General features: G+C 47.4%; 2 protein-coding genes across 11 annotated transcripts in view; one reads left to right on the top strand and one right to left on the bottom strand.

Moving 5' to 3' along the window:
* Positions 1-1,715: 1,715 nt before the first annotated feature.
* Positions 1,716-22,531, top strand: part of RBAK (RB associated KRAB zinc finger) — a 52,560-nt gene continuing 31,744 nt past the window's right edge. For 2 of the 10 annotated variants that reach the window (XM_037995209.2, XM_073012848.1), the window contains exons 1-4: positions 1,716-1,832; positions 3,324-3,461; positions 7,292-7,370; positions 9,458-9,611. Coding sequence is in view for 8 of the 10 variants with exons in the window: in XM_073012848.1 (XP_072868949.1) it covers positions 9,609-9,611 (3 nt within the window). In the remaining 2 variants the exon portion in view is untranslated. Of the gene's footprint in view, positions 1,833-3,323; positions 3,462-6,244; positions 6,494-6,649; positions 6,772-7,291; positions 7,371-9,457; positions 10,796-22,531 lie in introns of those variants that run through there. The other 8 variants (XM_073012842.1, XM_073012845.1, XM_073012844.1 and 5 more) reach the window with 8 other exon arrangements.
* On the bottom strand, positions 16,209-22,464 carry LOC119622699 (speedy protein E12-like; the record flags this gene model as incomplete). Its single annotated transcript, XM_037995203.2, has 5 exons — positions 22,341-22,464; positions 21,139-21,357; positions 20,123-20,181; positions 18,822-18,907; positions 16,209-16,455 (listed from the first exon to the last, which is right to left on the bottom strand). Coding segments are annotated over exons 1-5 (735 nt in total), but the record flags the coding sequence as incomplete, so codon positions are not given.

Genomic DNA, 22,531 nt, shown 5'->3' with positions numbered 1-22,531 from the left:
GTTTATCTTTCCTTATTTTATGGAAAAGCAAATATGTATATTTTTATTTACCCATCTTTCTTATCCAGATAGTAGCAGAGTTTTCCAGGCATAGTAGCTCACACCTGTAGTCCCAGCTACTCGGGAAGCTGAGGCGGGAAGATCTCTTGCGCCTGGGAGGTTGAGGCTGCAGTGAGCCAGGATCACACCACTGCACTCCAGCCTGGGCGACAGAGTGAGATGCTGTCTCACAAATAATTTAATGTAATCCCAAATGGTGAAGAACTCTTCTGTGACTGCATTTTTCGTTTAACCATGCATCCTGGCAATCACTCTATGGCAGTTCATAGGGGTTTTTCTCTTTTCTTTTTGAAACTGGCTGGTATACCATTTTATGTAATACCACAGTTTATTCAGTCATTCCCCTGCTGATGGACGTTTAGGGTTGTTTCCAGGTTTTCGTGATTATAAATAGCGCCATGATAAGTTTATGCATACATCATTCCCTGTTTCTGCCCAGGTGCATCTTTGGGCTAGACTCTTGGAAGTGGCATTGATGACTCTGTGCCAGTGTCCCGCCAGTGTGGTTGTCCTGCTTTGCATTTTCACCAACGTGTGAGGGTGCCTACTACCACACAGCCTCACCAACGAAGTCTATTGTCAAACATAGTTTTCGTTTGTTTGTTTGTTTTTTGAAACGGAGTTTCACTCTTGTTGCCCAGGCTAGGGTGCAACAGGGCGATCTCAGCTCACTGCAGCCTCTGCCTTCCGGGTTCAAGTGATCTTCCTGCCTCAACCTCCCAAGTAGCTGGGATTACAGGTGTACACCACCATGCCCAGCCAATTTTGTATTTTTAGTAGAGACGGGGTATCTCCATGTTGGTCAGACTGGGCTCAAACTTTTGATCTCATGTGATCTGCCTGCCTCAGCCTCCCAAAGTGCTGGGATTACAGGCATGAGCCATCCCACCCAGCCAAACTTAGTTTTTATTTGTTCAGTTTGTTTTTGTTGATGCTATTCTTTGCTATTCAAAGTGTTTTATGTGTCAACCTTTTCCCTTATTTATTCTACATTTTGAGTCATACTGAAGAAAAATTGTCCTGTATTTTCTGGCTCTCTCGTCCACTTATAGTTTATTCATAGGTAACTTTTTGAACTGCTAAACTGTGTAATCGGAGAGATCACAATACTAGAGTTATGTTTATGGAAATGAATACTAAATGGTTAGTGTCATTTTTACTAAATTTGTGTCTGAGTGTGTGCTTTTTCTGTTCTTCAGCATGAAGACTTAGCTTGCCCTGCAGATGAATGAAGAATAGTATCAAAAGGTAGTTTGAAATCTCACTTTGTTTATTCTGGATATTTTCATGGGCTGTTTTCTCTTACCATGTTTTGTCAGCATTTTTGATGGCAAATTTGTTTTTGGATAACCTCCTGTTGATTTGCCGAGTTTGCAGTTCAGCCAAGTTATAGTCAGATACATGATCTAATGTAGTCACTCTTATATCACACTGAATCAGAATTGAAGGGGAGATAATAGATGTTCCTGTTAAAAATCATTACCTGACGTTCATTAGATAGACTTATAAAGGAAAGTTTACAACTTAGATATCACTTTAGAGTTAAAAGAAAGAGATATGTCTAACCTCAGGATAAGATGGGTTTCTGTATGGTGTCTGCCGCCCTCATACAGTGAGTTTTCTTTTTCTTTTTTTTTTTTTTTTTTTCAAACAGTGTCTTGCTCTGTCACCGAGGTTGAAGTGCAGTGACGCTTTCTTGGCTCACTGCAACCTCTGCCTCCTGGATTCAAGCAATTTTCCTGTCTCAGCCTCCCGAGTACCTGGAACTACAGGCATGTGCCACCATGTCCAGCTAATTTTTGTATTTTTAGTACACACGGAGTTTCACCATGTTGGCCAGGCTGATCTCAAACTCCTTACCTCAGGTGATCCACCCATCTCAGCCTCCCAAAGTACTGGGAACAGGTGTGAGCCACTACGCCCAGCTAGTGACCTTTTCTAATGTGGCATTAAGAATGGGTTAGTGGCCGGGCACCGTGTCTCGTGCCTGTAATCTCAGCGCTTTGAGAGGCTGACATGGGAGGATTGTTTGAGCCCAGGAGTTCAAGACCAACCTGGTCAACATAGAAACACCCCATTTCTAATAAAAATAAAAAATAAATAAATAAAAGAATGGGACTGGATGCAGTGGCTCATGCCTGTAATCCCAGCACTTTGGGAGGCCGAGGTGGGCAAATCACAAGGTTCGGGACCAGCCTGGCCAACATGGTGAAGCCCTGTCTCTACTAAAAATACAAAAAATTAGCTGGGCGTAGTGGCGGGCGCCTGTAACCCCCACTACTCGGGAGGCTGAAACAGGAGAATCACTTGAACCTGAGATGTAGAGGTTGCAGTGAGCCAAGATCGCACCACTGCACTCCAGCATGGGCAACAGAGTAAGACTCCGTCTCAAAAAAAAAAAGAATGGGTTGGTGATTGGATCAGTTTCTTTTTTTTTTTTTTTTTTTTTGAGACGGAGTCTCGCTCTGTCGCCCAGGCTGGAGTGCAGTGGCCGGATCTCAGCTCACTGCAAGCTCTGCCTTCCGGGTTCATGCCATTCTCCTGCCTCAGCCTCCCAAGTAGCTGGGACTACAGGCGCCTGCCACCTCGCCCGGCCAGTTTTTTGTATTTTTTAGTAGAGACGGGGTTTCACCGAGTTAGCCAGGATGGTCTCGATCTCCTGACCTCGTGATCCACCCGACTCGGCCTCCCAAAGTGCTGGGATTACAGGCTTGAGCCACTGCGCCCGGCCTGGATCAGTTTCTATAGTTAATAAAAGGAGTCAATAGCCTAGTACATTACTTGAGGTTGCTGCTTTAGTTATAGCTTCAATAGTCCCTTAAAATAAAGCTCAGACTTGGATATGACCCATTCACACTCTTTATGACAAGAACAAAATTCAACTTTTGAAAGCATTTTGGGTAACATCTCTCGTGCTCCTTATCCTTGCTTTTTATAATCACATTAGCATCTGAGTGCAGATGTTCTAGTTCCCTTTGCACCATGGGATTGAATATGATAACTTTATACAGAGAATTACTCTAAAGAATACCAGACAAAACCCATGAAAACGTCGCTGGTTTAGGTATGGATTACTATTGTGCTAGTATCTTGAATTGGATTTATATAGCATGAAACAGTGTATCATTGTTTTATGGCCCCTAAAATGGGTTGCTTTTTACCTCAGAATTTGTGGGGGGGGTGGGAGAGAGATGAGGATGGGAGACAAGTCTCCCCCTCTGCTTAAGTGCGGGACATTTCATGTGTTTCTTGACTGCCTGCAGGATGGCCAACTGATTGAGTGTCGCTGCTGCTATGGGGAGTTTCCATTCGAGGAGCTGACGCAGTGCGCAGATGCTCACTTGTTCTGCAAAGAGTGTCTCATCAGATATGCCCAAGAGGCAGTCTTTGGATCTGGAAAGGTAAGAACTGTGTAATATGTCCCATGTATGTAGGACACATTCCTGGAGTCTAAGGAGACCATGTTGATAGACAAGTGTAAGTGCCTCTTTCAGGGTGAGGTGGAATTCTGCTGGTGTGCTTATGGGCATTACCTGTTGTGTGTGATTATGTGGGTTCTCTAAGCACAGCAGATTTCTTTTCAGGGAGCAGTAGAATTCTTCCACGCCCCCATGCCTAGCTACAGAGGAGTACCGGCTTCACTCATCTTCTTATTCATAATCAGAGGGAAGGTTACCTCCGAAAGAGAGAACCTTGCAGCCTATTGGATTAAATATATGTTAAAATAACATAACTTACTTTACACAAGATCATATTTCTCTCTCCAAAGTCAGTTTCTCTGGACACCAGCATAACAAACACAGTATGGGAATTTTACATTGTTTTACACCGCTAAGTTTGTGGTATTTTGTTCCAGCAGCAATAGAAATCTGACACAGTGATTAAGAATATGACTTTTTGCCCGGGCGCGGTGGCTCACGCCTGTAATCCTAGCACTTTGGGAGGCTGAGGCAGGTGGATCACCTAAGGTCAAGAGTTTGAGACCAGCTAGTCAACATGGTGAAACCCTGTCTCTACAAAAAATACAAAAATTACCTGGGCATGGTGGCTCACACCTGTAGTCAAGCTACTCAGGAGGCTGAGGTGGGAGCCACTGCATTTCAACCTGGGCAACAGAGTAGGACCCCATCTCAAAAAGCGGGGGGGCTTTTTACATCCCCAACCATACATAAGACACATTGACGTCTGTCTGGCGTATGCTGAGAATTTGCCAAAAAGTTCCTAACTTAGGTCTAATCATGAGACAAATCAAATTGAGAGACACTCTACAAACTTACTGGCCAGTACTTTTCAAAAGTGCCAGGGCTGTAAAAGACCAAGAAATACTGAGAAACTCAGGTTGGAAGAGATTAAGGAGACATGACGACTAGATGCCTTGTGGGATCCTGGGCCAGAAGAGAAGACATGAGTGGAAAGCCTGGTCCCATTAATGGTAGCAGACCACTATCAACTTCCTGGTTTTGACATAAGATGTTAACATTAGGGGCCGGGCATGGTGGCTCACGCCTGTAATACCGGCACTTTGGGAGGCCAAGGTGGGCGGATCACCGGAGGTCAGGAGTTCAAGACCAGCCTGACCAACATGGAGAAACCCCGTCTCTACTAAAAATACAAAATTAGCCAGGCCTGGTGGCACGTGCCTATAATCTTCAGCTACTGGGAAGGCTGAGGCAGGAGAATTGGTTGGATCCGGGAGGCAGAGGTTGTGGTGAGCTCAGATTGTGCCGTTGCTCTCCAGCCTGGGCAACAAGAGGGAAACTGCATCTCAAAAAAAGAAAAAGAAATAGGCCAGGTGCGGTGGCTCATGCCTGTAATCCCAGCACTTTGGGAGGCTGAGTTGGGCAGATCATGAGGTAAGGAGTTCGAGACCAGCCTGGCCAACATGGTGAAACCCAATCTGTGCTAAAAATACAAAAATTAGCCAGGTGTGATGGTGGGTGCCTGTAATCCAGCTACTCAGGAGGCTGAGTGAGCCGAGATCGCACCACTGCACTCCAGCCTTGGGGACAGGGCAAGACTCTGTCTCAGAAAAATTAATAAATAAATAAAGTTTCTGTTTTTTCAAAGAGCATGACATTTGGAGTCAAGCAGAATGCATTGGGCCATGCCCCCCATCAGCCATACCAGCTCTGTGATCTTGAGCAAATTAAATACCTTAAGCCTCAGTTTCTTCCTCTGTAAAATGGAAATAATCATGGCATTGTTTTGAAAGCTAAATGAGGTCATGAATTTAATAAACTTACTATTTGACACATGGTAAATGCCTCATAAATTTTAGCTAGTTATTTTTAGGATGTGTTTTTCCATTTGTTTTCTTTGGTGTCTGTCTTTCATTCATGTGGGACGCATTACTCCTGTCTGACACTCTTTGTTCATGTTAAAGAGCTGTTGGAAAGCTGTGTGAATAGTGGGGCTTATAGAGCAGTGGGTTTGACTCTAGGTGCCTGGGAGCCAGTTAGCTTTTATATTATAAACCTGAATGACCCTTAAGTCTCTTCCCTGGGGTGATTCAGTCTGCCTCCTGCCTAGTGGGTGTGAGCCCATTTTCCAGCATTCTGAAACTGAGTGCGAGGAAGGAGCTGGAGAATTTTCTGTTCATTATGCAGACTTCATTTCAGACCCTGACTTGCTCTCCTCAAGTCAGAGCTCCTCAGCTTTGCTCTCCTCTCTGACTGGTTCCCAGGCCAGAGCCTTGTGGTCCAGCTGTTCAGATCTTCCTCATTTATCTCAGAGTCAGCCAGTTCCTTCTAAAGGGGATAGGAACTACAGGCTCCACCTATCTCCTTGTTTCCAGTTTATTACTTTGAGTCCCCACCCCTCCCCACCACTCAGCTCTGCTTTCCAGAGGGTCTCCAGCTTTCTAATATCTGTAGAGGGGACTAACTTCTCCCCAGCATCTCCTTTTCAGACCCTAAGCTATGGGCTACTCTGTCTGGTCTGCTAAGCCATTTACCCTTCCTCCACTTTCAACCTCTGTGGATTGTGATTTGGGCTAATAGAGATCCTCTAGTGATATCAAAGATGTACTGGATTTTTGTTTCATGGTTTTCGTGATTTAATTGTGATTTCTCAGAGAGATCTTTGCTCTACTGTCTCAGAATCTATGTTTTTAACCCCTGACGCTTTTTATTTTTTTATAAACGGTGTTGATTTTTTTCTTCTTTGCCTGTTCACCTTTTTCTAGTCGGAGCTCAGCTGCATGGAAGGCAGCTGCACGTGTTCATTCCCAACCAGTGAGCTGGAGAAGGTGCTCCCCCAGACCATCCTATATAAGTACTATGAACGAAAAGCCGAGGAGGAGGTTGCAGCAGCCTACACCGATGAGCTTGTCGGATTCGTTCTCAGGCAGAGCGTGCCATCTGCCAACCTTTCCCCATTGTGAAAACTACCTGGGCACTTGCGTCAGATGATGAAAATTGAGTATATCTTCCAGGTTTTTGGCATTTCTTGCTGAGAAATAAGATTATCAATGATTTTATTTATTTATTTTTATTTTTTAACACCTTGAAACCATTGAGTAACCAGTAATTTTGTTAATGGAAAACTCTGCAGCTCAAATTTCTTTTTTCTTTTTTCTTTTTTTTTTGAGATGGAATCTCACTCTGTCAACCAGGCTGGAGTGCAGTGGCGCAGTCCCAGCTCACTACAACCTCCGCCTCCCAAGTTCAAGCAGTTCTCATGCCTCAGTCTCCCGAGTAGCCTGGATTACAGGTGTGTGCCACCATGTCCAACTTTTTTATTTGTTTGTTTTTTTGATAGAGACAGGGTTTTGCCATGTTGACCAGACTGGTCTCAAACTCCTGACCTCAAGTGATCCACCCACCATGCCCTCCCAAAGTGCAGGGACTACAGGTGTGGGCCACTGCGCCCGGCCTGCAGCTCAAACTTCTGTCTACATATCTTGGCACCCACTAATCTTCTGGCCCATAGATACAATCATGGTGCCCTGGGCTGGAGGGAAATCGGTATATGCAAAGAGTTCTCATTGAGATTGAGATGTGTTTATTGAGTGGTTTATATTGAGTCAGGACCGCAAGTGGTGCTTACGTTTCCTGATAAGAGCCAGCACAAAGAAGAGGCTCAATCTGTGTTTTCAGGAAAACTAACAAGTATAAAGGGGATGTGAATGTCCAGCTCAAAACTCCATCTTCATATGAACAGCCACATGGAGCTGGAACCAAGTCAGTCTTTAATGTTTGAAGTAATGTCACTTCTGCTGTTCTGACTGTAGGTGCCCCTCCTGTAGCTTTCCTGCTCTGTTGGACAGTGATGTGAAGAGGTTCAGCTGTCCTAATCCTCGCTGCCGAAAGGTAGGGAGGCAAATTTTTTTTAGATGTATATTATGGTATTATAGGCTGCCCTCATGGCCCAGATATCTGCTGTTTACCTGACCGCTGATGTATAAGAAGGATCTGAGTGCTTTCCTTTTCATAAGCAAATGAGGATGAGTACTTTGTGAGTAACGGTTGACATGGTTACTGAGATGGCAGCTACTTGTGGCACTCCAGTTACAAAGCTCTGGATTCCTGTTTTATATCATCTTCTTTAGGACAGATACTGTAATGTAAAGTGGGAAGTGTTTAGTTTCTCTTCCACTGTGTCAATATTTTTCTTGCTTGCTCTTTTCACCACCTGTGCTCAAATAAACCCCCGCTACCCCTCTCCCCAAACACCTTTTGCCATTTTCAAAGTCCAGATGACGCTTCTTTGTTTAAAGAACTGGGCATCATAGTGGCATCTCCATCACATCTAGTAGGTTATTTATTTAACTGTTTCTCCTCATAAGAACTGACTGTATCATGTGGGAACAGGTCCCTGCACTCAAGGGCAGTGACCTGTATTGTCTGTCTGTGGCAGAGTTGTATCAGTATCATTGCTGTGAACTGTCCAATGCCAAGCATGTTTTCTATTAGGACGTTTTAAGCAAGACTCTTAAGTTCATGTGAGAATTGCAATGTCTCAATTTTATTTAAGATTGAATTAGATTTTGTGTTCATAACCTCCATCTGAATACACATAGCTAGCAACCTCCTGAGAGGAAACTCAGAGTATATTGTACCTACTAGAAGTGGGAGGAATTACATGTTCTTTCACACTACTAACTGCCCTGAGTTAAAACCTTAAAGCTTGTCCCCACTCACCCACCCAGTCCCCTTCATCTCCGTCATGTGCACATACACCACACATGCACACACACCACCCATGCACTCACACCACACATGCACACACACCACACATGCACTCACACCACCCATGCACTCACACCACCCATGCACACATACCACACATGCACTCACACCAGCCATGCACTCACACCACACATACACACACACCACACATGCACTCACACCACCCATGCACTCACACCACCCATGCACTCACACCACACATACACACACACCACCCATGCACTCACACCACCCATGCACTCACACCACCCATGCACTCACACCACACATGCACTCACAGCACCCATGCACTCACACCACACATACACACACACCACCCATGCACTCACACCACCCATGCACTCACACCACCCATGCACATACACCACCCATGCACTCACACCACACATGCACACACACCACCCATGCACTCACACCACACATGCACACACACCACCCATGCACATGCACTCACACCACACATGCACTCACACCACCCATGCACTCACACCACACATGCACACACACCACACATGCACTCACACCAATGCACTCACACCACACATGCACAATACCACACATGCACACACACCACACATGTGCACATTCCACACATGCACACACACCACACATGCACTCACACCATACATGCACACACAGCACACATGCACAGCACACATGCACTCACACCACACATGCACACACCACACATGCGCTCACACCAATGCACTCACACCACACATGCACTCACACCACACATGCACACACACCACACATGCACACACACCAGTGCACTCACACCACACATGCACACACACACCTGCACACACACCACACATGCACACACACCATACATGCACTCACACCACACGTGCTCACACCACACATGTGCTCACACCACACATGCACACACATCACATGCACACACACCACACATGGAAATAGATCTCCCTTACACAACTGGGGGCTGTGTCAGGTTTTATAAGCATACGGTAATGAGGTGTGATTTGATTGGATCTTGCAATAAAGTCATGCTGGGCTGTGTGATCTGACTGGATCCTGCCATGGGGGACACCAGAACTCAATCTGATTGGATCCTGGCTCCTGCCATGGGGTGTCCGGTTCTTAAATCGGTCCCAGCTCTTCAGGCTGAGCTCTTAGTTTCCACTCTGTGGTGGCATGCTTGGTTAACCTGAGAATGCACAGGGTACATGACCTTTAACCTGCAGGTCCATGGCAATTGAAAAGCAACTGACAACTTCATTACATAAAAGTTGAACTGAGCCAGGTGCAGTGACTCATGCCTATAATTCCAGCACTTTGGGAGGCCTACACAGGTGGATCACCTGAGGTCAGGAGTTCAAGACCAGCCTGGTCAAAATGGTGAGTACCCTTCTAATCCCAGCTATTCCGGAGGCTGAGGCAGCAGAATCGCTTGAACCTAGGAGGTGGAGGTTGCAGTGAGCTGAGATTGTGCCATTGCACTCCAGCCTGAGTGACGAGAGCGAACTCCGTCAAAAAAAAAAAAAGTTGAACTAGATTTGGTCTGATGCAGTTACAGATTTACAAACCGTGCCCCCACCCTCTTGCCTACACCTTCCACTCTTCATTGTTGAGGGATTAGGGATGGAGGTCATGTTTCTGTACTGACTTCATGCTGACCAGGGGCACTGAGTCCCCTAAAGTGAGAGGAAAGTGAGAGGAATGAAACACTTGAGTTTCTGAGTTCAAATGAGTTCTGGGGTCACCTGGAGTAGCTTGAAGGGCTGGTATTGTTGTAATACAAGCTGAAGGTAGAAGTGTTGGAGCCTGGAGGGCAGACAGCTCACCATCCATTTAAATAAATAGGACCGAAAAGTAACAGAACAGTGGCCACGAGGGGCACCATCAGAGGAAGAAACCAGGTGAGGTGTGGTATAGTGGACTTGACTGCCTTCTAAATCTCAGTGGTTGGCTGGGTGCAGTGGCTCATGCCTGTAATTCCAGCAAAAGAAAAGCCAAGACAGGCTGATCATGAGGTCAGGAGTTCAAGACCAGCCTGGCAAACTTGGTGAAGCCCTGTCTCTACTAAAAATACAAAAATTAGCCAGGCATGGTAGCGTATGCTGTAGTCCCAGCTACTCGGGAGGCTGAGGCAGGAGAATCGCTTGAACCTGGGAGGCAGAGGTTGCAGTGAGCCGAGATTGTGCCACTGCACTCCAGCCTAGGTAACAGAGTGGGACTCCATCTCAGTCAATCAGTCTCGTGGTTGAACTACCGTTGATATGATTCAGCTATGTATCCCTACCCAAATCGCATGTCAAATTGTAATTCCCAGTGTTGAGTGAGAAACCTGGTGGAAGGTGATTGCCTTATGGGGGCCGACTTCCCCGCTTGCTGTTCTCATGATAGTGAGTGAGGGCTCATGGGATTTGGTTGTTTAAAAGCATGCAGTACCTCCCTCTTCACTCTCTCTGTCTCTCCTGCTCCACTATGGCCAGACGTGCCTGCTTCCCCTTCGCCTTCTGCCATGATTGTCAGTTTCCTGAGGCCTCCCCAGCCACCCTTCCTGTACAGCCTGCAGAACTGTGAGTCAATTAAACCTCTTTTCTTCATAAATTACCCAGTTTCCGGTAGTTCTTTATAACAGTATGAAAACAGACTAATGGACCCTCTGGTTGAGGGAATACAGCCATCTCTACTTGTTTGACTATTTCCTTTCTATTCATCTCTATTTCCCAGGAAGTGTTTATCCAATTGCAATAGGAGGTATTGGGGACCACACAGTCCCCTCAGTGTTCTGTTAGTGAATAGCTGAAGGTTGATCAGTGATCTCCTGCATTTTCAGTCTGGCATGGAAAAGCCCCCATTTAACTGGTAAAGGTATCAGTGAGCACCAGGAGGTATCTAAATCCTCTAGGAGCCATAGGCATCACGTTGACGTCCATTTACCAGTCTTCCCTGGCAATATTCTTCTGAATTGTACTGCCTTGGCCAAAAGAGGTATGGGAGGGGCTGGGCGCAGTGACTCACACCTGTAATCCCAGCATTTTGGGAGACCAATTCGGGTGGATCATGAGAGGTCAGGGGTTCAAGACCATCCTGGCCACATCCCATCTCTACTAAAAATACAAAAAGTTAGCTGGGTTTGGTGGTGGATGCCTGTAATCCCAGCTACTCAGGAGGCTGAGGCAGGATAATCACTTGAACCTGGGAGGAGGAGGTGGCAGTGAGCCGAGATTGCATCATTGAACACCAGCTGGGCAACGAGACAGAAACTTCACCTCAGCAAAATAAAAAAAGAAGTCTGGGCGCGGTGGCTCACTCTTGTAACCCCAGCGCTTTGGGAGGCCAAGGTGGGTGGATCACGAGGTCAGGAATTCAAGACCAGCCTGGCCTAGATGGTGAAACCCTGTCTCTACTAAAAATACAAATATTAGCTGGGCATGGTGGCACGCACCTGTAATCTCAGCTACTTAGAAGTCTGATGCGGGAGAACTGCTAATACCTGGGAGGGAGAGGTTGCAGTGAGCTGAGATTGCACCACTGCACTCTAGCCTGGGCGACAGAGCAAGACTCCATCTCAAAAAAAAGTAAAGAAAAGAGAAGAGGAAATTTCCCAGGGAAGTACCTTGGCTTATTTCATAAAGAGGTACTGAAGGAAGCAGAGGCATGTGGAGGACTTCCCCACCCCGTGCAGCTATTTGGGGCATGGCGTCTGAAATTTGTTATTTCAGATTTACCCCTTTGATGACCTTGGAAATGGACTGACTGCAGTAATCTGTTTAGGCCTCTCCATGGCTCACATCAATGTTAGTATTTCTGCTTGTTGCACATTTGATTTCCTTGTTGTTGGCATTTAGAAGGCGCCATTTTCCAGATCGCACCATGGGCGTGGACCACAGAGATTACGTCTTGTCAGTCTGTAGAAACAGTCAAGGCCTTCTCTTCTTGAACCACATCTCTGTTATTGAAACTCTAGAAGTCAGCTGGGTATGGTGGCTATGCCTGTAATCCTAGCACCTTGGGAGGCCACGGTGGGCAGATCACCTGAGGTCAGGAGTTCAAGACCAGCCTGGCCAACATGGCAAAATCCCATCTCTAATACAAATACAAAATTAGCCAAGCGTGGCGTCCACTGCACCCCAGGGACAGAGCAAGACTCCGTCTCAAAAAAAAAAAGAAACTGCTTTTCTGAGTTTTGTGAGTTGTTATAGTGAATTATCAAACCTGAGGGCACCGTGGGAACCTCCAGATTTGCAGGCAGTTGGTGAGAAGTACATGTGGTCTGAGGACACCCAAGCTTGCGGCTTGCATCTAAAGCGAGGGCAGTCTAGTGGGGGCTTGTGGCCTTAACCTGTGGCATTTGACGTAACATCAGGGAGTTGACATCAGAATTGCATCACACAGGCCAGGTGCAGTGGCTCATGCTTATAATCCCAGCACTTTGGGAGGCAAGGTAAGAGGATGGCTTGAGCTTGAGTCTGAGGCCACAGTGAGCTATGACCGCAGCACTGCACCCCAGTCTGGGTGACAGGACAAGATCCCAACTCCAAAAAGAAAAAAGAAAAATCGCAAAGAATTGCATGGCAGGCTGCCTGTCTTTAACAGCTTTAACTGTTGCAGGAACTTTTTTTTTTTTTTTTGAGAGGGGATGGGGAGACACAATCTCTGCTGGTGATTCTCCTGCCTCAGCCTCCCAAATAGCTCCAATTACAGGCATGCACCACCACGCCTGCCTAATTTTTGTATTTTTAGTAGAGACAGGGTTTCACCATGTTGGCCAGGCTGGTCTTGAACTCTTGCTGGGATCACAGGCGTGAGCCACCATGCCTGGCCACCTTTAGAGTTTTCTTACCACCTGGTTTTTCTCTCAATATATTTCTCTCATTTCCTGCTTTAAAACTCTAGCTTGGAGTCTAGGCGCAGTAGCTCATGCCTGTAATCCCGGCACTTTGGGAGGCTGAGGTGGGCGGATCACTTGAGGTCAGGAGTTGGAGACCAGCCTGGCCAACATGCTGAAACCTTGTCTTTACTATTTTTACAAAAATTAGTCAGACGTACAGGCGGGTGCCTGTAGTCCCAGCTACTTGGGAGGCTGAGGCAGGAGAATTGGCTTGAACCTGGAGGTGAAAGTCGCAGGGAGCCAAGGTTGTGCCACTGCACTGCAACCTGGGAGACAGAGCGAGAGTCTGTATCCAAAACAAACAAACCCTGTAACTTGGGATCAGCCTTCTCTTCTATTGTTTTTTTTAAAAAACTAAAAATTAAAAATAGATGTAAATGCTATGTTGCTGAGGCTGGCCTCAAACTCCTGGCCTCAAGTGATTCTCCCGCCATGACCTCCAAAACTGCTGGAATTGAAGGTGTGAGCACTGCACCCAGCCTTGTGTTTTATTCTACGTAAAAAACAGTACAGGATTATCTTCCAGAGCTAATTAGTATGTTCAAATAACCACCAACCCCATTAAGGAAAAATGTCACTCGACAGCAAATAATCAATCCAGACCAATATGATCACACTTGCTGTGAAGGTGAGAAAAGTTCATCTTTATTACGTTTCCCCAAGAGACACACTGCACTGTTCTCTTGAAAACACACAGCTCATGTCCTCCTTTAGAACACACATCCTCTTTAAAGTAACATACAAACATGCCAATACAAGGTAAAAAATTACATCTGAATTCTCACATTTCAAACGTACACTAAATATCAAATAAAAATTTATTTTTACAAGAATTTAGGGGAACTACCGATAGCTATAAATGTAATACATACATTAACCAAGTATCACAGATTAAAAAGTATGCTCCCTTCAGCAGCACATGTAATAATAGATAAAAAGATTGAAAGGTAAACGATTTAGGATAAAAAGAATCCTCTCTTAAAAAGGAAAACAAAATGATATTTATGTGTGTATAACAGTTATAACACCCATCACACAACTTTATAGAAACAGCTTCTATTCGAAAATACCAGTATTTCCAAAATATTTAAAATAAATGTAGTAATAATTCTATGCCCATCTTTTTCAAAATAAACCAATAAAATATATAGTATATATTAGACATGTTAGTATATATATCTAAGACATGTTAAAAATCACAACTTGAATTCTCACAATTCAGTCACAAACCTAAACAGCAAATAAAAATGTCTATGATGAAAACTTAGGGGAACTACCAATAGCTATAAATAGAAGAGATTATTATGTAAGTATCATAGATAAAAAGTGTACTCACTTCAGAGGTACATATAATAATACAGAAAACAATTTAAAGATAAAAGATTTAGGATAAAAAGAATTCTGTCTTAAGAATGAAAAGAAAATTATTTTTATGTATATATAACAGCTATAACTCTCATCAAAAAACTCTACAGGAACAGCATGTTTTCAAAAGTACAACAATTTCCAAACTATTTAAAACAAACCTATTATTAATTCAATGGCCCACATTTTCCAAACAAACCAATAAAATGCATAGTGTGAATGAAGCTATCTGTTACGGTCTATGGCACTCATATTTCACAAAGAATTCCGTGCCAATCTGAGTGTCTGCCGTGTGCCTTCAAATGCTCCAGGACTGCGGCAGCCAAGTCTGTAGGAAACAGGACCTCCAGGTTCGGCCCCAGGGAGGTTGGAATTCAGCAATATCAAAAGGGAGGTGGTGCCTCAGGAAGGGGTGGAACCAGAAACACCCCTGGTTTCTCACTGTTCTCTATGGATTCCTAGAAGTAGCCCCCCCCATCCCCCCCGCCCCCCCCCCCCCCCCCGGTCCTAAGAGGACAACGTGATCACTGTATTCAGCTCCATCTAGAACAGTCCAGGTTCTTGTAGATGATCTGCACAAATGGCTGCTCTCCTCCTTCCTGGTGTCTGCCATTAGCATTGGAATAAAGTTCTTGCTGAAAATCCGCATCTCCCCTGGGCCCGGTGTTCTGGAAGTGAGAGAGAGAAGTCACACTTCAGGGAGGCAGCTCTCTAGACAGGAAGGTTATTCACGTCCCACGTCAAGTCTAACTAGAGTTCAGAGCAATTGGGAAATGCAGTTTTATCATTCTATACCCTGCTTCTGAACCATTGTGTTCAACTGTGATACTTGCACTTTGGTGACCCTGACTCCAAAACTCACTCAGTACACCCAAGGTCAGTCCCAGTGATCTGCTTTATAGCAAGGACTTTGGGTGGGTCTGCCCAGGGAGTAGGGCACCCTCAGAGAATGTGGCTTTGGACCTCATCACAGCTGGGGCCTTTTGTGTCACTTCAGAGCTAAACTTGTAACCATGCTAGATCCGTTTCTAATGTGACAACATCACGAACCACGAGTCCAGAAGCCTAATCCATCATCCTACCTCCTCATGATGAAGTCTCATGCTCTGCTCAACGTGGTCAGCTGCACAAGATGTAAACCAAAACTCCACTGAACCCTCAACCCAAATCGGTAACTCAAGTGCATCAATCATCATGAAGCTCCCCAAACTCGGTATTTGTGATTATTTTTGAGTCAGGGTCTCACTCTGTCGCCTGGGCTGGAGTGCTGTGGCAGGATCAGGGCTCCCTGCAGCCCCAACCTCCCAGGCTCCAGCGATCCTCCCGCCTCAGCCTCCTGAGTAGTTGGGAGTAGAGATGCCTCCCACATCGCCTAGCTAATTTTTGTATTTTTGGTGAGAGGGAATTTTGCCACGTTGCCCAGGCTTGAAGCTGGATCAAGCAATTGTTTCCTCGGATTTCCGAAATAGACCCCAATATTCTTTCTTTACCCCGGAGGACGCAGATGTACCTTCTCTCAGGCCGATGACCTCAGGCCTCCATGGTCCCTGGAGCTCTAGGAAAGGTGGCACGATCTCGCGCCCACACCCAGTGCTCTGGGTCGTAAGCCTGGATCTGGAAAAACAAACGCCCTTTGAGAAGATGGGGCCTCGCCAGGATACCCCTCCCTCCCCTCGTCCAGCCTCCAGCCCACCCGATTCCCCCCCATCTCCACCTCCCCATGCCCCACCCACCTCCTCCAACTCCTCCAGGGAAACCCAGGCCCTGCAGCGCATGGAATGGAAGAACTGGAACCGAAGCTTATGGAACAAGGCTTTCTGAGAGGGTTTCTTCTCAGCCCCCGAGCGCATGGAATAGAAGAACTGGAACCGACGCTTATGGAACGAGGGTATCTGAGAGCGGTTCTTCCTGTACAGGAAGTAGATGATGTTTTGTTTGGGGGTCTCGCTGTCCTCCTCCATGTCATTGGCCAGGTAGCTGGGGACAGAAATCAGGTTACTGCTTAGGGGCACCACCAGGAGAGACCTCCGGCTGAGGTCAGCTTCCCAGAGGAGGGCAGGGGACCATCCTCAGCTCAGGACTGACACCCACCCTGCAGAGAGTCACACCTTCCTCAGAGGGCTCTGCTGGACAGAGACCTGCTGAAGGGCGTCTCCCACTCCTTCAGGATAGAGACAAAAACCCAACTGGTGACCAAGAGTGATGGCTTATGCTTGGAATCCCAGCACACTGGGAGGCCGAAGCAGGAGGATCACTTGAGGCCAGGAGTTTGAGATGGGGCTGGGCAACATAGCAAGACCCTCGTCTCTATTAAAAATATAAAATATATGCCAGACGTGGTGGCTCATGCCTGTAATCCCAGCACTTTGGAAGGCTCAAGCCAGTAGATTGCTCGAGACCAGGAGTTCGAGACCAGCCTGGTCAACATGGAGAAACCCTATCTCTACTAAAAATGCAAAAATCAACCTGGTGTGGTGGCACAGCCGTTAGTCCTAGCTACTCAAGAGGCTGAAGCATAAGAATTGTGTGAACCCAGGAGGCAGAGGTTGCAGTGAGCTGAGATTGGGCCACTCCATTCCAGCCTGAGAGGCACAGCAACACTCTGTCTCAATAAATAAATAACTGTCCAGGTGTGGTGGCACAGCCCTGTAGTCGGAACTAATCAAGAGGCTAAGGTGGGAGGATCCCTTGAGCCCAGGATATAGAGGCTGCACTGAGCTATGATCTCAACACTGCACTCCAGCTTGTGGGACAGGGCAAATCTGTCCCAAAAAAATTAAAGAAATTGAATACATTGATATTTTGCCAGGACCCTGCCTTCTACATTCATCTAGTCTAATGAGACTGGGAGTAATCAGGGCAGATGACCTAATCCCAATGTCACATTATCATAGGATGTAACTGGAGAGCTACGGGCATGCCGAAGTTGGAAGATGAGGGAAGGCACGACAGAGGCTGTGGGGTGAACTGACTTCAAGGACTGTCCTTCCCTTCAGAACCACATGTGTGCAGGACACCCAGACAGAAAACACAAACGCAAAGTCAGTGGAGGGCATTTGGAAGGAGCAGTGAAGCCAAGCCAGGAAACACCAAGATGGCGAGCCAGTGTGGTTGTAGAGATTGTAGAGAGGGTGAAACTGGCAGTGTGGACCCTGGCCTCTGTTTAGAAAGACATCAGCTAGGCCGAACGGTGTGGCTCATGCCTGTAATCCCAGCACTTTGGGAGGCCGAGGCAGGCGGATCACAAGGTCAGGAGATCGAGATCATCCTGGCTAACACAGTGAAACCCTGTCTCTACTAAAAATACAAAAAAAAAAAAAAATTAGCCGGGCGCAGTGGCGGCGCCTGTAGTCCCAGCTACTCGGGAGGCTGAGGCAGGAGAATGGTGTGAACCCAGGAGGCAGAGCTTGCAGTGAACCAAGATTGTGCCATTGCACTCCAGCCTGGATGACAGAGTAAGACTCCATCTCAGAAAAAAAGAAAGACGTCTGCTAAGGAAGTTGTTCAGGTGGGCAGTGAGGGCGCTGTGCTTTGGAAAGATGCTCAGGCTGCACTAGGAAGCCCCCTGGCTTGGGGAGAGACTCCAGGAGACCCTGTCAGGGAGCATTTGACAGTGGATTCGAGTGATGCAGGGGGGACCTGAACTGTGATCTCCATCATGGGAACCCGGAGGAGGTCGATGGCGTTTGCGGTTGATGTGGGAAGGAGAGAGAGAAGAACCAGAAAGGCTGCTTGCTGGGGGAAGTGTCGTGTCCACTCCTCTGCTCCTTTTCCCTTTTCTTCTCCCCTTAGGAGTGGTTTATGGTTCCTTTTGTTTTATTCTTTTATTTGTACACCGGTGTTGGAGTTTTGTTGGTTTTTTTTTGGCTTTTTTTTTTTTTTTTTTTGGGAAAAAGTCTCGCTCTGTCACCCAGGCTGGAGTGCAGTGGCTCAACCTTAGCTCACTGCAACCTCCCCCTCCTGGGTTCAAGCAGTTCTCCCACCTCAGCCTCCTGAGTAGCTGGGATTACAGGTGCACACCACCGTGCCTGGCTAATTTTTCTATTTTTAGTAGAGACGGGGTTTGGCCATGTTGGCCAGGCTGGTCTCGAACTCCTGACCTCAGGTGACCCGCCTACCTCGGCCTCCCAAAGTGCTGGGATTACAGGCATGAACCACTGCACCCAGCCTGAGTTTCTTTTTAGAAACAACAGTCTAAGAACAAGATAGTATAATCCTGTCTTTTTTGTACACAGAGTAAAGAGGACAAACAGGTGAAAGGGTAAATGAAAGGCTGGAATCCCACTTCCCCCACTATCCCAGGGCATTGGATATTGACGGATAGGAGGAAGCAAACCACTTACAGAGCCAGGAAGAAATGAATGCGTTGGTATTGCCAGGAGAAGAGGCCGGCCCGGCTAAAATATGCTATGACCATAGCCAGGAGATACTGATGGAGAGAAAGGAACACAGAGAGGGAGAGGTCACATCTTGGAAGAGGAAGATTGTGGAGAGGGGGAATGAGGGTCTGGGGAAGGGCTGCACCTCAGAGAAGGGACCTCAGTATTGGGGTAGCTGTACTTATTTGGAAATGGCCGGGTGGAGGGATGTTCGAAGGTTGGATGCAAATCTGAGAAGCCGGAGGAAGGGTTTTCGGTGATGCTCCCAGGATGGTGGACTCCAGATGGGATCTTTGGAGGGGGTGTGTCTAGGTGGGCTGGTGTCAAGAGGGTCTTTTGTGTGCCAGGCAGAGAAGTGTCCCAAAGAGCTGAGAGTAGAGGAGCCAGGAGCTCCAGGACTGCGGCCAGACTGTGGCCCAGGGCTCAGATCCCAAAGGACCCATAGGAGAGATGGGCTATTCATTCACTCAGCAAGAGACCCGCAGAGTCCTGAGAGAGATGCTGACAAATCATAAAAAGACCAAGAACAGCTGGGAGTGGCGGCTCAAGCCTGTGATGCCGGTACTTTGAGAGGTGGAAACAGGAGGATCATGTGAGCCCAACAGTTCGAGAACAACCTGGGCAACATAGAGAGACCCTGTTTCTACAAAGATTTCAAAAATTCGTTGAGCATGGTGGCATGTGCTAGTCCCAGCTCCTCAGGAGACTGAGTAAAGACGATTACTTGAGCCCAGGAATTAGAGGCTTGAGTGTGCTGTGATCATGTCACCGCACTCCATCCTGGGGAGCAGAGCTAGACTCAGAAAAAAAAAATATTTGAGTGCCAAGACTCAAGACTGTGGGAGCTGGTCGGGCACAGTGGCTGACGTCTATAATCTCAGCACTTTGGGAGGCCAAGGTGGGTGGATCACCTGAGGTTAGGTGTTCAGGACCAACCTGGCCAACATGGCAAAACCCCATCTCTACTAAAAACACAAAAATTAGCCAGGCGTGGTGGTTCACGTCTGTAATCCCAGCTGCTTGGAGGCTGAAGCAGGACAATCACTTGAACCTGGGAGGCGTCGGCTGCAGTGAGTCAAGATCAAGACACTGCCCTCCAGCCTGGGAAACAGAGCAAGACTCTGTCTCACAAAAAAAAAGAAAAAAAAAAAAAAAAGGAGCATCTGGTGGGAGGTGGTGGAGGGAGAACTGTGGGTTTGGAAGCGGTGCCCTCCCCCGGGCTGTGCATTAGAACAGGAGCACAGTTAGGTGGAGAACAACCTTACCTTGTCCGACATCCTCAGATCTTTGTCCCAGGCCAGGAATCTTTTAATGACAGGATCCTCTGTGATTAGAGAGCAGATGTCAGCGTGAGAAGCAGGACAGGGTTTCCGTGGGAGCAGCAGGGCAGCGAGGAGAAGTGTGCCTCCCAGGGGGAAGTCTCAGGATTGTGGCCCCGGGTGAGGGGGATGGGAGAGGGGAGAATGACTTTCACTGGGCAAGGGGGAGAGGCTCCTGCTCTGAGACCCCCCTGGGAAGAGGCCGAAGGAGGCCCTGGGTGTGAGAATCTGCAGGGTGTAGGGCTGAGAAGAAGCCAGGACACCCTCCCAGCAGACCCGGGGGGACCGCTGCAGAGTCATAAAGGAATTCCCAGCATTTCCTCATGAGACGGTCACATCAGGGTGTGACCATGGCCTTGGTATCCCCCACTATGGATGGAGACACTTAGGTTTAGAAAAGTTAGTAAGAGACATTAAGTTTCACAGGGCACAGCTGAAACCGCTGTCTTTGTTTATTAATTTTGTTTTTCTTTATTTGATTTTTATTTTTATTTATTTGTTTTGAGACAGAGTCTCTCTCTGTGGGCTAGGCTGGAACGCAATGGGGCCATCTCGGGTCATGAGCTACCATGCCCAGCCTTGGTTTTTTTTTTGAGACAGGGTTTTGCTCTGTCACCCAGGCTGGAGTGCAGTGGTGCAGTCATAGCTCACTGCAGACTGAAAGTCGTGAGTTCAAGCAGTCCTCTTGCCTCAGCCTCCCAACGTGCTGGGATCTCAGGCATGAGCCGCCGCGCCTGGGTCGAAACCAAGCTTTCTTATCCCAAGCACCGACCTTTGTCAAGTCTAGCCTAATCCTCTGTTGTCTCCTAAGCGTCCCTCATTAGTGATCACTTCAGAGTCCTCCCGCATGGAGAGCTCACCCACTGGGGGCATATTTTTCCCATTGGAAAAGTGTGGTTATTGGAAGTTTCCTCTTTTTAGAAAGAACAGGATTGGAGGTGCTCTCTGGGGTATCCTCCTACCAAGCAGCCTGTTGAAGGCCTCATGGTGTTCGGGGAGCACGAGCGACACTCGCCGTCGCTTCAGCTTCATCTTGAGGCCACACAGCGTCTCCGCCACCCAGGTCTCCTCAGGCTCAGGGGCGAGTTCCTTCTCTGGCTCCTCGTCAGATTGATCCAACCACACCCTCTTCCTTTTCCAGCAAAGGGACCTACATGAGGGGCTGGGATCTACCCCAAGGGCTGAGTAAAGAAACCAGACCACCGTGTAATGCTTCTGCAATTGATCACCTTAGACCCCAACCCCAAACCCCAAAGCACTCTCCATCCTCCCCAGCCTTGCAGACTGCTGGCTTCTCCAAGCCATCTTTCTGACTTTCTCCTCTGTCAACCCCACGTGCTGCTCCTTCTCCTTCCCATTCTTCCGTTTCTCTGTCCTCAGAACATTTCCTCACGTCCTTCCCTGGTCCCTGGCTCTCTGAGTCCCTCTTTTTTTTGTTTTGTTTTGTTATGTTTTGTTTTGTTGTTTTGTTTTCAGACAGAATCTAGCTTTGTCTCCCAGGATGGAGTGTAGTGGTGCAATCTCAGCTCACTGCAACATCTGTCTCGCGGATTCCAGTTTTTCCCCTGCCTCAGCCTCTCTGGTAGCTGGGATTACAGGTGCCTGCCATAATGCCCAGCTCAATTTTGTACTTTTAGTAGAGATGGGGTTTCACCATATTGGCCAGGCTGACCTCAAACTCCTTGCCTCAAGTGATCCGCCTGCCTTGGCCTCCCAAAGTGCTGGGATTACAGGTGTGAGCCACTGCACCTGGCCTGAATTTCTCCATTCTTCCCACACACCTTCCTCAGGTTCTCCTTCCTGACCTCTGACCCTTCTTTTTTTTGAGACAGCATCTCACTCTCTCACCCAAACTGGAGTGCAGTAGCGCAATCTCGGCTCACTGCGACCTCTTCCTCCCAGGCGCAAGCGATTCTCCTGTCTCAGCCTCCTGAGTAGCTGGGATTACAGGCACGCACCACTACTGCCCAGCTAATTTTTGTACTTTTAGTAGAGATGGGGTTTCACTATGTTGGCCAGGCTGGTCTTGAACTCCTGACCTCAGGTGATCTGCCTGCCTCGGCCTCTCAAAGTGTTGGGGTTACAGGCGTGAGCCACTGCACCCAGCCCCCTTTCTTCGTCTTAGTCAATCCTATCACACCTCTTCTTGCTCCAGTCCCCTCACCTGATGGTCCCGACACTTCATCATCCACCACTTCCTGGAGGGAGTACCCCGAGATGTTCGGCTGGGGGCTCTCCTCCTTATCCTCGGGGAGCAGGGTCGTGATCTTCCCCAAAGTCTGTTCCATCCCACAGAACATAGTCTCTGTTCTGTCCAAGGCCTTCTTCTGGACTCTGTTAGGAGCCAGAAGAATG

This window comes from Chlorocebus sabaeus, chromosome 28 (genome assembly GCF_047675955.1).
Source record: "Chlorocebus sabaeus isolate Y175 chromosome 28, mChlSab1.0.hap1, whole genome shotgun sequence".
In the NCBI taxonomy this organism is placed as follows: Eukaryota; Metazoa; Chordata; class Mammalia; order Primates; family Cercopithecidae; genus Chlorocebus; species Chlorocebus sabaeus.
Note: the sequence above shows the minus strand (reverse complement) of the source record. Positions and strands in the feature narration are given on the sequence as shown.